General features: G+C 40.2%; 1 protein-coding gene across 2 annotated transcripts in view; it reads right to left on the reverse strand.

Annotated features, from left to right (window-relative positions):
- AK9 (adenylate kinase 9) overlaps nucleotides 1–13,480 on the reverse strand; it is a 217,787-nt gene that overhangs the window by 200,391 nt on the left and 3,916 nt on the right. For both annotated transcript variants that reach the window (XM_038394087.2, XM_043510793.1), the window contains exon 3: nucleotides 2,105–2,168. In XM_038394087.2, coding sequence (XP_038250015.1) covers nucleotides 2,105–2,168 — 64 coding nt within the window. The remainder of the gene's footprint in view (nucleotides 1–2,104; nucleotides 2,169–13,480) is intronic.

Raw genomic sequence — 13,480 nt, forward strand, 5'->3', positions numbered from 1 at the left:
TACCTTTTAAATGGTCAAATTAAACAAGGCAGTGCTAGTTTGATATCCCTTCACACTCAAAGCTCTTACATATGGCTTTATGAACTGCAGTGATGGGGTGGAGCCTCAGGGGATAATCCTGGAAACCCTCCACATATATAAGACTTGCTGAAGTCAAGGGGAGTTCCACGTGCAAAGAAGAGGGCTGATCCTTCTGTAGCTGAAAAAATTCTTATTCTGTTTTTTTTCTCCCCTCACATGTGAAATAGTTTAGATCAGGTGTCTTTGTGGAAAAAATAGGATGACTTAAGTAATCTATATTTGCATTGAGGGAAATAAAGTTAAGAGATTTTATTAAAACAGAAATTTTAGCATGATTTGAATTTAAAGCCTTCAAAATGTGACACAGACATTTTATTTGATATGTTATAAAGCCTCTGGTCTCCACAAAATCTCAAGGTATTTTTGGCCACTAGAGGGCTTCCATATTTTCTAATTAATGCACTAGAAACAAATTGAGATTTACAAGGGAAATAGCTAACACAAAAACTGAAATCTGTTTATTCAAAACAAGATTTACTGAACATGCATATTCCATGAAAAAAAAAACCAGCCTAATCATGTATATTATAATTAACTTGAACAAAGAAGGGGAAGGGATAGCTCAGTGGTTTGAACATTGGCCTGCTTAAACCCAGAGTTGCGAGTTCAATCCTTGATGGGGCCATTCAGGGATCTGGGGCAAAAATTGGGGATTGGTCCTGCTTTGAGCAGGGGGTTAGACTAGATGATCTCCTGAGCTCCCTTCCATCCCTGATATTCTATGAGTTGTTTAAAGTAACTTTTCTACAGTTTTCAGAGTAGCAGCCGTGTTAGTCTGTATTCGCAAAAAGAAAAGGAGTACTTGTGGCACCTTAGAGACTAACAAATTTATTTGAGCATAAGCTTTCGTGAGCTACAGTATCCGATGAAGTGAGCTCAAATAAATTTGTTAGTCTCTAAGGTGCCACAAGTACTCCTTTTCTTTTTTCTACAGTTAAGATTGTTATAAGCCAATTTAGCCTTCCCCCATTTTTAATTTGAAGAGTTGCATCAGTCTCTCAATTTGTAGGATATATATGGGGCAGAGGCAACATTTTTTCTGCAAAATTTAAGTGAATTGAACAAAGGTTCTTGAATTACATCCTAAAGTACAAGTGTTCACCAGAGTTTAAAAACTATTCTATCTTTTTTGGCCACTTTGTAGCAAAACCAATCATAACCTCCTTCCTTTGCTACAGAATATCTGCTCCAGCAAATTTAGTATAAAACAACAAAAAGCTGCTGGAGACCTAAGCTTATTCTTTTTGTATACGAGTCTCTATCCCTTTTTCTTGTCTCAAAATGACATGTCTCCCAGCAATCAGTTGACAGTGGAACAAAAGAGAATATTTCCAATGATAGGCTCTGCTCCTGCAGACTTTTAGTGATCTTCAGGGAGAGGAGGTGAGGAAGGTAGAGCTGGAGAGAGCAGGAGATCAAAGGGGCATTTCCTATTCCTGTGGACCTGCTGAAGGCTGCAAGATTGGAGAACCCCACTGCCTCAAGTGAGCCTTAGGATATTTTTTGGTGGGGGCTTGGTACTGTCAGGATAATAGCACAGATTTGCTTTTATTACTATTTATAATGCAGAAGTGCTGAGGAGCCCAACTCAGAGACTAGCAACCCATTGTGCTAGGTACTGTACAAACACAGAACAAAGATAGACATTACCTGATCCTGTAAGCTGAGCCATGCAGTCGGACCCCTGTGCCTATGTGGGCCCACCACAGACTTCAACAGGGTTCCACATAAACATATGGATCTGCTCATGTAGATCATCTTACAGGACTGAGCCCTACTTTGGTCATTAGGTGTTATATTCCCTCCTGAAAAAGAGGAGAAAACTGACTTGTTTAGCACCCATGTAGCTAAAAGGCTGATGCATCTGCCATGTTCAGCAATGATATGTTTCCTGAACAATTATCACAGCTTGCCCATACCAATGACCTTCACTGTGGTCAATAATGTACTATTTAGAATTTCAGGGAACGTAAAGAAAGCTAAAATAAGAAGTATTAATGTTGTGATTACAGTTGATATTTACCTTCAATCAGTGTGCATTTCCATAACTGAGCTATTTTTTTAGCTAATGTTTTCTTCCCAGTACCCTTAAAATGAAAAAAAAGACGTATTTTCTTAAAATTAGAATGACTTTGCCATTACTCACATAACAAAATGCACTGAAATATATGTCCTATTATTATTTCTTTGTAATAAGTCAGGATCAGGGCCTCTGTGCTATGTGCTGTAACACAAACCTGCTTAAAGTCACTGGGCAGCACGTAATGTATTTCCCACTATTACTGACATATTATAATTGTTCCCTTTAACTGATTTCCTTCATATTAAATATATTTGTATTTATGAGTAAGGCTATTTTAAATCTTTTATACGAGTTGCTCATGAGTTTCTATAAAAACTTTTTGTGGGACTAAAACTTCACATCCTTCTTTTCAGGTTATAGCTAATTTTTGGAGCAAGTTTGAGCAAAACCTTTCTGCTATTTCTGAGTAAGGCAAGAAGGGTAAAAAGAAGGTGGGGGGATAATATTTCTGCAACTTTTTTTGCATTTAAAATGTGCCCTACTCTGAAGAATGGCTATGTACAACTTATACTTTCTTACTCCACAGATCTGGTGCCTGTACATATTCAGTCTTATCTGATAACTTCAGCGAAAAATCATTTTTGTGGTGTTTTCACTTATGTTAGCTCTGAAGAGCCAACATAGCTAAGAGTAACTGATTCTACTAGGTCTTGTGCATCATCAACAAAATTGTTTACTAAGTTCCATATCACACAGATGTACCTAAAGGCATAATTTGGCCTGCTGAACCTTTATTATTGATGGTTATGCAAAAGAAGGAAGGATCCAAGAAATAAACAGGAAGTCCTATAATGCCATTTTATGGTCACTTTTCAGAGTAAAATTACACTAACCCAAAAATGTCTGAATGTTAAAGTATCAAACATGACATGTAGTTAGTCCTCAATGAAGATTCATAATCCTGATAAATTTGAAAAATCAATTCAGAACATTATAAGTGACTGAAACTTGCATCATGAACACATGCAATATGTACATTTTCTTATGTTTCTATGTTAAAATAATTTGCATCATAGTCTTTATCTTGGCACAAATTTGGAGCAGTGCCGTTAAATTTGTAAGTATTTGTTTCCTAAATTCCTTAAGTATGTCCCCCGTTTATTTTTTTAGAGGAAAAAAACCACAAAGGAAATAAAAAGTAAGAACCTAATCTAGTGTAAATTTGCAGCTGAGAATTTAAATGCAAAAAGTCAGTCAGTTAAACAGTTAAAGACCCCCACAGCAACATTAATTTGATTAACTTTGCATGTTCTGTCTATAATCCATACAAAAATGAAGGTTACTTACCTGTAACCGGAGTTCTTCAAGATGGACTCTACATATTCCATTTGTGGGATAGATTAACAAGCGGTACATCTCATCCAGGATGGTGGGATACAGAATCCTAACTGAACAAGGATTGAAGTACTGCTTTCCCAAACTTTGCATCTGATCTAGACTCTAAAGGCTTGTATACACGGTGGGGGAATGTGTTCTACGTGGGTGTGATTTCTAAAGCACACTGATGTGTTGCATGTTAAATGGTCAGTGTAGGCTCTGCTGGTATGCACTAAAGGCTGCCTAGTGTGCTTTAACATAATACTGTTTTAAAAAGCACTAAGTTAAAATGCACCAGCAATGTTTACACCGGCCAATTAATGCACAAGAAGTTAGGGTGTTATAGAAATCTTTGTGCCCTAAGTCTAATGAATGGTGTATAGTGAAAGTATTAATTGAACTTTGTGTATGAATTGTAAGCTGCTCTATTAGAGAGCTGTATCTTGTAAACCCCACAGAGGCTATCTGTACTCTGGCAGGATGTGGCCTAACCTATTCAGTAACAGGGATACCCTAGCTTGTATGCTTCTTTAATACATGGTCCCCATTTGGAAGTGTTTACACACTGACAAAATATTTGCATCAGAGTGGCACAACAAGCAGGGTGTATTTATGGCTTGTTACTCCAAGTGAAGTTCACACTTTAAGCACTGATATTTGTAATTTTAAGTGAGTCTTAAGTGCAGTGGCGAAGAAAAGTCAGGAGGAGGTCACAGTTTTGTTATTTTCTGTTTATTTCGGATGAGGGAAATAAGCACAGAAAAGCAGAAAAATGACTACAATTGAGGCAGCTTCAAAACTAGAGCTGGCCAGACTGGAAGCTGCAGAAAAGGAGAGGGAGCACCAGAGATGATCGCAACTGAAAGAACTGGAAATAAAAGAAAGAGAGAGAGAGGAGAAAGAGAGAAAACATCAGCTGGACCTGCTAAAGAAGCAGAACCAGAAGCCCCCGACCCCAACAAGTCCCATCACTCCAAAAATCCACAAGTGGGACCACTTATGTCCTGCATACAATGAGGAGGATGATATTGCTGAATATCTGACTACCTTCAAAAGGCTGTGTGTAATACATGAAATCCCTGATAAGAGTTCCTACCCTGACTGCAAAATTAACTAGTAAAGCTCGAAATGTATTCAATGGACTGCCTATTGAAGATGCTTTAGACTACTATAAATTTAAAGATACTGTTTTGTGAAGTTTTAAGATTACCCCTGGAACATATAAAGTTAAATTTAGGAATCTTAAGAGGGATATTGGTATAAGTAATGGGGAATATATAAACAAAATGAAAGGTTTGTTGGGAAAATGGTTGAGGGGTAAAGAGGTGGCGAGTTTTGAGGGAATGTTGGATCTTGTTGCTCAAGAGCATTTCCTAAGCATATGTAAGGCTGATGTAAAGCAGTGTCTATGGGACAAAGATGTAAAATCTGTGGATGAGAAGGCTTTTTTAGCTGATGCCTTCGAACAGAATGAGGCGTCTATTGAGTGCAGGCCACAGAAAGAGGGGTTTAAAACTGGTGGGAAGGGAGGATCCCATTTTACCCCTGGGAAGAAAGAAAGGGGCTGGGAACCTAAACATTCACTTACCCAAAAACATTCCTCTAACCCTCATCCCAAATCTTCTGTAAAAGCAGAAGAGCCCAAAAGATGCTATCAGTGTCATTCCACTAATCATCTGAAGAATAAATGCCCTGTGCTAGGACGAAGCAGGCAACCAATAGTTCATGTTAGTTCTGCTGTCCTCAACACAGAAAACACCCAATCAATTGAAACCTATCATATTGGTTTTGTGAGATTAGCCTCTGCAGAACCAGATGTGGAGCATGTTAAGGCTGTCCAAATTGATGGTAGGGAATACTTGGGGCAGGGGGATACAGGGGCCCAGATCTCTCTGGTTAAGCAGTGTGTGGTCACAAAGGCCAGTATGCTACCTGGCCAAATGGCAGAGATTGAGGGGGTGGGTGAAAGCAGATTCCCCATACCACTAGCTAAAGTCCATGTGGTATGAAAGGTTTGGAAAGTGTTTTGACTGTGGGGGTAATGAACACCTCCTAGTTGACCATTCTGCCATTCAGGCTTCTGACTTGATTATAAGCGTCGTTGAGGTGATGGCTATTATCAATGCTGTCTTAACAGAAAAATAAAAGAATGTACAATCTTCCATAGGTTCAAATGAACATTGCATTAATTGCACTACGTTTAAATACCAAGAAGGTATAGGTTCACTCACCAGCAGATATAGATTATTAAGACGCTTTAAGAATCTCTTAAATACATCATGAATAAATACCAATTTACTATCTACAGGAACATGGTATGCTGAAATTGTGGACTAAGGTGGAACTTAATAGAAGACAGAGACCTGACCTTTTTGAGATATAATAAATATTCTAAAATACAACTAATAGGCGTAGTATATGGATCCACCTCATTTATGCTAACCCACAATAAAAATCTTTTCCATTTATAATCATAACATTTATGTGTAGACTCTTTTCTTGAATTAGTAAGATCTTTCTGTACATCGAATGAATAAGACTGTTACTAGCAATCCCAGAATTCTATCACCCAAGCAGTGAGGTAAGGCAAATGAAGGTTTGGGTGTTGCTCTTCATGCAAATAAGAATGGGGTATACAAACCCCATACTGTACATACGCAGAAGGGAGAGAAGGCAGTCAGACTGATCACACCCCTGCACAGCTGCCAGAACTGCCAATTGTAAAGACATGCACCCACAGCTGGGACAAATAAAGAAAACAAAGCCAGCTATAAAGGATGGGGAACAGAGAGGGAAAGAAGCAAAAAGGTCTGGGATAGTGGGGCAATAGCCCCATGCTAGGATGCCTCTGTGAAACCAAGAAGCAGACTATGAGCCCTGAAGTTTCAGGGCTGATAGACTCAATTTAAGTTAAGAGTTTATGGACTGATCTAACTGCAGATGAATTGAAGGGGACCAGTTAGGAAAAAGCTGGGACCCCTAGAGAGACTGCACCAAGAGCACTTGACACCCCCAAACAGAGGAGTTCTGCTCCCCTACCTCCTTTAGGGACCACTGATGATTCTGAGCGGTTAACCTGCTTAAATAATCTGCAAAGGTGTTGTTTTCCCCTGACACATGAATTACCACTGGGTGAATGTCCTGCTTTCATTCTCAAAGACTTGTTGTATCTGTACACTTGAAGGGAATGTCCCCCTTGTTTGTTCTGGTAACATAAGGCTGTAATATTGTCTGGTACCACCTGAACCGCTCTGTGCTTGATCTCAGGTAAGAATGATTTTCAGACCCATCTGATGACCCTCAGATCTAATACACTGACATGTAATTTCTTTTCTATTGGTGACCAATGACCCATTAACAGCAAACTGTTTAAATGAGCCCCCCTCCCCATCCTAGAGTGGATGTGTCCAAAGTGACTATTACCAAAGGCACAGGAAGTATTAATGATATGTCCTTCATCATGTTTTGACCTTGTGTTTACAACATCAGTGCTAATAACGCCCTCTGGGGAATTACCAACCTCTAATGCATACTCGTCACACCTCACTACAGACTAACATGGCTGCTACTCTGAAACCTGTCATTATACAAGGCATTGAATTTGCCGTATGGAGTGGAAATCTATCAACTTCATAAAAAAACCTCATACAGATACAGACAGACATCATCTTCCTTTCCAAATGCAAATAGATGGACATCATACCAAAAGGACTGAAGGTAAAAAATCCATTACAATCTACATACCACACAGACTATGCTGACAGCTTGTACCACACACTCTCAAAGAAACTGCAGAACCACCTGATCAACATCCTCTATAGCAAACAGGGAAAGATTAAGAATGAGCCCTCAAAACTGGATACTCTCATAAAAAAACAACTTTCCACACAAACTTCCTCGTGGCTTGACTTTACAAAAACTAGACAAGCCATTTACAACACACACTTTGCTTCTCTACAAAAGAAAAAGGACACTAAACTATCTGAACTACTACATGCCACAAGGGGCCACAACAGTGGTTCCCTTAACCCACCCAGCAATATTGTTAATCTATCCACCTATACTCTTAGCCCAGCAGAAGAATCTGTCCTATTTCGGGGCCTCTCCTTCTGCCCCTCCACCCACACGAACATGATACAGTTCTGTGGTGAACTAAAATCCTATTTTCGATGTTTTTGACTCAAGGAATATTTCCAACACACCTCTGAACAACATACTAACCCACAGAGACCTTCCTACCAACACTACAAAAAGAAGGATTCTGGGTGGACTCCTTCTGAAGGTCGAAACAACAGACTGGACTTCTACATAGGGTGCTTCCGCCAACGTGCACGGGCTGAAATTGTGGAAAAGCAGCATCACTTGCCCCATAACCTCAGCCGTGCAGAACACAATGCCATCCACAGCCTCAGAAACAACTCTGACATCATAATCAAAAAGGCTGACAAAGGGGGTGCTGTTGTCATCATGAATAGGTCAGAATATGAACAACAGGCTTCTAGGCAGCTCTCCAACACCACTTTCTACAACCCATTACCCTCTGATCCCACTGAGGGTTACCAAAAGAAACTACACCATCTGCTCAAGAAACTCCCTGAAAAAACACAAGAACAAATCCGCATAGACATACCCCCAGAATCCTGACCAGGGGTATTCTATCTGCTACCCAAGATCCATAAACTGGAAATCCTGGACGCCCCATCATCTCGGGCATTGGCACCGTGATGGCAGGATTGTCTGGCTATGTAGACTCCCTCCTCAGGCCCTATGCTACCAGCACTCCCAGCTATCTTGGACACAACACTGACTTCCTGAGGAAACTACAATCCATCGGTGATCTTCCTGAAAACACCATCCTAGCCACTATGGATGTAGAAGCCCGCTATACCAATGTTCCACACAAAGATGGACTACAAGCCGTCAGGAACAGTATCCCCGATAATGTCACAGCAAATCTGATGGCTGAACTTTGTGACTTTGTCCTCACCCATAACTATTTCACATTTGGGAACATTTTTATGGCTGACTTAGAACAACGTTTCCTCAGCTTTCGTCCCCTAATGCCCCTACTCTACTTGCACTACATTGATGACATCTTCATCATCTGGACCCATGGAAAAGAAACCCTTGAGGAATTCCACCATGATTTCAACAATTTCCATCCCACCATCAACCTCAGCCTGGACCAGTCCACACAAGAGATCCACTTCCTGGACACTACAGTGCTAATAAGTGATGGTGACATAAACACCACCCTATACCGGAAACCTACTGACCACTATGCCTACCTACATGCCTCCAGCTTTCATCCAGACCACAGCACACGATCCATTGTCTACAGACAAGCTCTACAATACAATCGCATTTGCTCCAACCCCTCAGACAGACACAAACACCTACAAGATCTCTATCAAGCAGTCTTACAACTAAAATACCCACCTGATGAAGTGAAGAAAGAGATTGACAGAGCCAGAAAAGTACCCAGAAGTTACCTACTACAGGACAGGCCCAACAAAGAAAATAACAGAACGCCACTAGCCATCACCTTCAGCCTCAAACTAAAACCTCTCCAACGCATCATCAAGGATCTACAATCTATCCTGAAGGATGACCCATCACTCTCACAGATCTTGGGAGACAGGCCAGTCCTTGCTTGCAGACAACCCCCGCCCCCGAACCTGAAGCAAATACTCACCAGCAACCACACACCACACAACAAACACACTAACCCAGGAACCTATCCTTGCAACAAAGCCCGTTGCCAACTCTGTCCACATATCTATTCAGGGGACACCATCATAGGGCCTAATCACATCAGCTACACTATCAGAGGCTCATTCACCTGCATATCTACCAATGTGATATATGCCATCATGTGCCAGCAATGCCTCTCTGCCATGTACATTGGCCAAACTGGACAGTCTCTACGTAAAAGAATAAATGGACACAAATCAGACGTCAAGAATTATAACATTCAAAAACCAGTCACAGAACACTTCAATCTCTTTGGTCACTCGATTACAGACCTAAAAGTGGCAATTCTTCAACAAAAATCTTCAGAAACAGACTCCAATGAGAGACTGCTGAATTGGAATTAATTTGCAAACTGGATACAATTAATTTAGGCTTGAATAAAGACTGGGAGTGGATGGGTCATTACACAAAGTAAAACTATTTCCTCCCCTCCCCCTACTGTTCCTCAGACCTTCTTGTCAACTGCTGGAAATGGCCCACCTTGATTATCACTACAAAAGATTCCCCCCCCCGCCCCTGCTGGTAATAGCTCACCTTACCTGATCACTCGTTACAGTGTATACGGTAACACCCATTGTTTCATGTTCTCTATGTATATAAAATCTCCCCACTGAATGCATCCAATGAAGTGAGCTGTAGCTCACAAAAGCTTATGCTCATATAAATTTGTTAGTCTCTAAGATGCCATAAGTACTCCTTTTCTTTTTACACCTTGCTTTGTATTTCTTGACAACCAGTATTACAACACTTGTATTTGGAGACAAGCATCTGGGATTACCAATGTGATTGATGATAACAATTGATTGATCCCATTATCATTAGAAAGAAGGATATAGTCTGCTCCGAAGAATGATGGAGCAGAGCTTTAGACAACCATATTTTTGTAAACTTATCTTACAGAATAAAGTCTTTGCCTACAACTGAGTCCAATGCAGCCCCTATAAAAGGGATCCTCTACACTGGACATAGAAATGATTTTTCCCAATTTATTTACATCTAGAAAAAATCTTCTTTTATAACCAATCATCTAGATAGGAGCATACGAAAATCCCTTGTTTTCTAAGATATGCTGCTTCTGCAGATAGGCACTGTGAAAAAGCCCTTGGCACAGTGGACAGACCAAACAGTAGGACCATGTAATGGAAATGTTCCTTTCCTACCATAAAACGCAGTTACTGTATTTCTGATGAGATGGCCTTACTGAAATATGGAAATACATACCCTTTTGATCCAGAACTGCAAACAATTCCTGGAGAGAAAGGGAGGGGATAATAGAGGTACAGAGGTACGGAAATGGGTACAGAGGTACGGAAATGAAACCTCTTTCAAAACCTGTCATAAATATAAAGGGAAGGGTAAACACCTTTAAAATTCCTCCTGGCCAGAGAAAAAACCCTTTCACCTGTAAAGGGTTAAGAAGCTAGGATAACCTTGCTGGCACCTGACTACAATGACTGATGAGGAGACAAGATACTTTCAAAGCTGCAGGGGGGGAGAAACAAAGGGTCTGCCTGGGTGAGGCTTTTGCCGGGGACAGAACAGGAATGGAGTCTTAGAACTTAGTAAGTAATCTAGCTAGATATGTGTTAGATTATGATTTCTTTAAATGGCTGAGAAAATAAGCTGTGCTGAACAGAATGGATATTCCTGTTTTTGTGTCTTTTTGTAACTTAAGGTTTTGCCTAGAGGGATTCTCTATGTTTTGAATCTAATTACCCTGTAAGGTATTTACCATCCTGATTTTACAGAGGTGATTCTTTTTACCTTTTCTTCTATTAAAATTCTTCTTTTAAGAAACTGAACGCTTTTTCATTGTTCTTAAGATTTTAAGATTGGGTCTGTGGTCACCTATGCAAATTGGTGAGGTTTTTTACCAAACCTTCCCCAGGCAGGGGGTGCAAGATTTTGGTGAGGATTTTGGGAGGAAAGACGTTTCCAAATGGCTCTTTCCTAATAAAAAACCCGGTTAGACGTTTGGTGGTGGCAGCGAAAGTCCAAGGGCAAAACCTAAAATAGTTTGTACCTTGGGGAAGTTTTAACCTAAGTTGGTAAAAGTAAGCTTAGGAGGTTTTCATGCAGGTCCTCACATCTGTACCCTAGAGTTCAGAGTGGGGAAGGAACCTTGACAAAACCAATGTAATTTTCTGAGATTCAAGATGGGATAGAGACCCCCACATCCTTTTTCAGAATCAGGAAGAAATGTAAATACCCCCCTTCCCTCTTGTACTTGTGAGGCACTTCTAATATTGCTCTTTATTTCATAAGAGAGAGAAACTTTGCTCTCAAAAGGTCCTTCTGCTATGAATCCCTGAAAGGGGATAAAGGGTAGGGGGAAAGGGTTGGAAAAGAAAAGATCTTGAACTGTACTGAGCAACCACTTGAAATAATATATAGAATCCATCTGTCTGCTGTTATAGACTGTCATTGGTGGTAAAAGTGGGACAGGTGATTCCTGAATGGAACAGTACAGGTATCAGAGTTGTCTGTAGCTCCTCTGTCATCATGTCAAAGCTGAGACCTCGCCTGAAGCCCAGAAAAAGATAAAGCCAGAGATTTCCCTTTGCTGTAAGGTTTGAAGGACCTCTTCCACTGCTGCTGATGCTGACCCCTGATTCTGGGGCTGATAATTCCTCCTTTGGTAGAAGTAAGATGCAGATGAAGATGTAGGTACTGTCTCTGGTATCTAAATAGTGGAACTGATGACAACCTTTTTGTTGGCTGAAAAACACCAGAAGATCTAGCCACAGATTTTACATTTTTCATTTTCTCTAAAACCTATCAGTCTTTGCCCTAAATAAACAGTATCCTTCAAATGCGAGATCTTCAATTCTCATCCTCATCTCATGAGGAAGACCCACTGATCTCAACCAGGCTTGAAGCCTCAAAGAAACAGCTGAAGCTATAGCCGTGGCTGAAACATTTGATGAATTGACAGCTGAACTCAGTTTATGCTTGGCCATACTTCACCCTTTCATTAAAAGAGCATTCAATAATCTCCTATGTTCCTCAGGGAAATAATTTGAATTTGCCACTCGCATACCTAGAGTAGCAGACAAAAAGATTTTTCTCCCAAACATATCCAAGAAGGAGTGGAATGAGTGCTCTTAGATCTATGAAATGTAGCTTCCATCACTAATGAATTTGAGGATAGGTGTGTGTGAAACCATCTGAAAGACCCACACAGGGAAAGTGGTACAATTTATCAGCTTTTTTTTTTTTTTTTAACATAGACTGAGCAGATGACAGTGTTGCACAAATCAACTTCGGTGGTTGCAATAACCCAACAGAAGTGTAACCACTTACCTAATAGTTGCTCCTAAAATGTCAAATACAGGGTGTGAGGTACCTCAATGGGAACCAAAAGAATGTCCAATGCCTTTGTCATCCTGTCCACTAACTCACGGACAACACAACATTTTCTGATGGCGATGAAGCTGAAATCAACCCTACACTTTCCTCTACAGAGGTTATCTCCCCAGAGTCAGGATCCAACTCTTCAGGTTGCTCTACTAACTCCGCTTCTTCTGATAAAATATCCCTTAAAATCGTAGAGGGACCTATTGGAACCCTACTATATTATCGGATCCTAGTCTTTCTGTTTCAAGGCTTGAACACCTTCCTAGTGCCATGCAGAAGGTTTCCTCACATAGAAAGGAAAGTCCCAATAATGAGCAGATACAGGCCAGTGAGACCACCTAAACCATGGTGGCTCTTGCCAATCTGGCCAAAAACCCATACTCAGTTCCAACTGAGGCTTTGCCTACCCTAGAAAGGGTTTGATGGGATAGCTCTACTGGCAAATAGCCATTAGTGGAGGCACGGCTTATATCAGCAAAAGAGTTATTCTTCTAGTATTCTTCTTCTGAAAATGTGTTTATTTGGCTTAGCTTTTGTTTGCTTCCATGGAATTTTATTCTTAGCTTTAAAAGAAGTGCCTTGTAATATGGTGATAGCTGCTCTATCAGTGAATTACATAAACGAAAAATATATATGGTACACACAAGTACTTGCAGCTTCCTAATTAAATTGTTTTAGGCAATAGGTCACATAATTTTTAAGGAAAAAGTGAAACCCTTAAATTACAACAATAACACAATACAAGCCTCTCAGTCAGGATGCCTTGGTGGATTCCAGTTCTTCCCAATTAAAGAGTAGTTTTATTTAAACAAAGAAGATCTAAATAGTACTCAATATTATCATATGTTTCTGTAACTCAGTTTATTCAATTGAAAGTTTTTTGTCTAT

This window comes from Dermochelys coriacea, chromosome 3 (assembly GCF_009764565.3).
Source record: "Dermochelys coriacea isolate rDerCor1 chromosome 3, rDerCor1.pri.v4, whole genome shotgun sequence".
Taxonomy (NCBI): Eukaryota; Metazoa; Chordata; order Testudines; family Dermochelyidae; genus Dermochelys; species Dermochelys coriacea.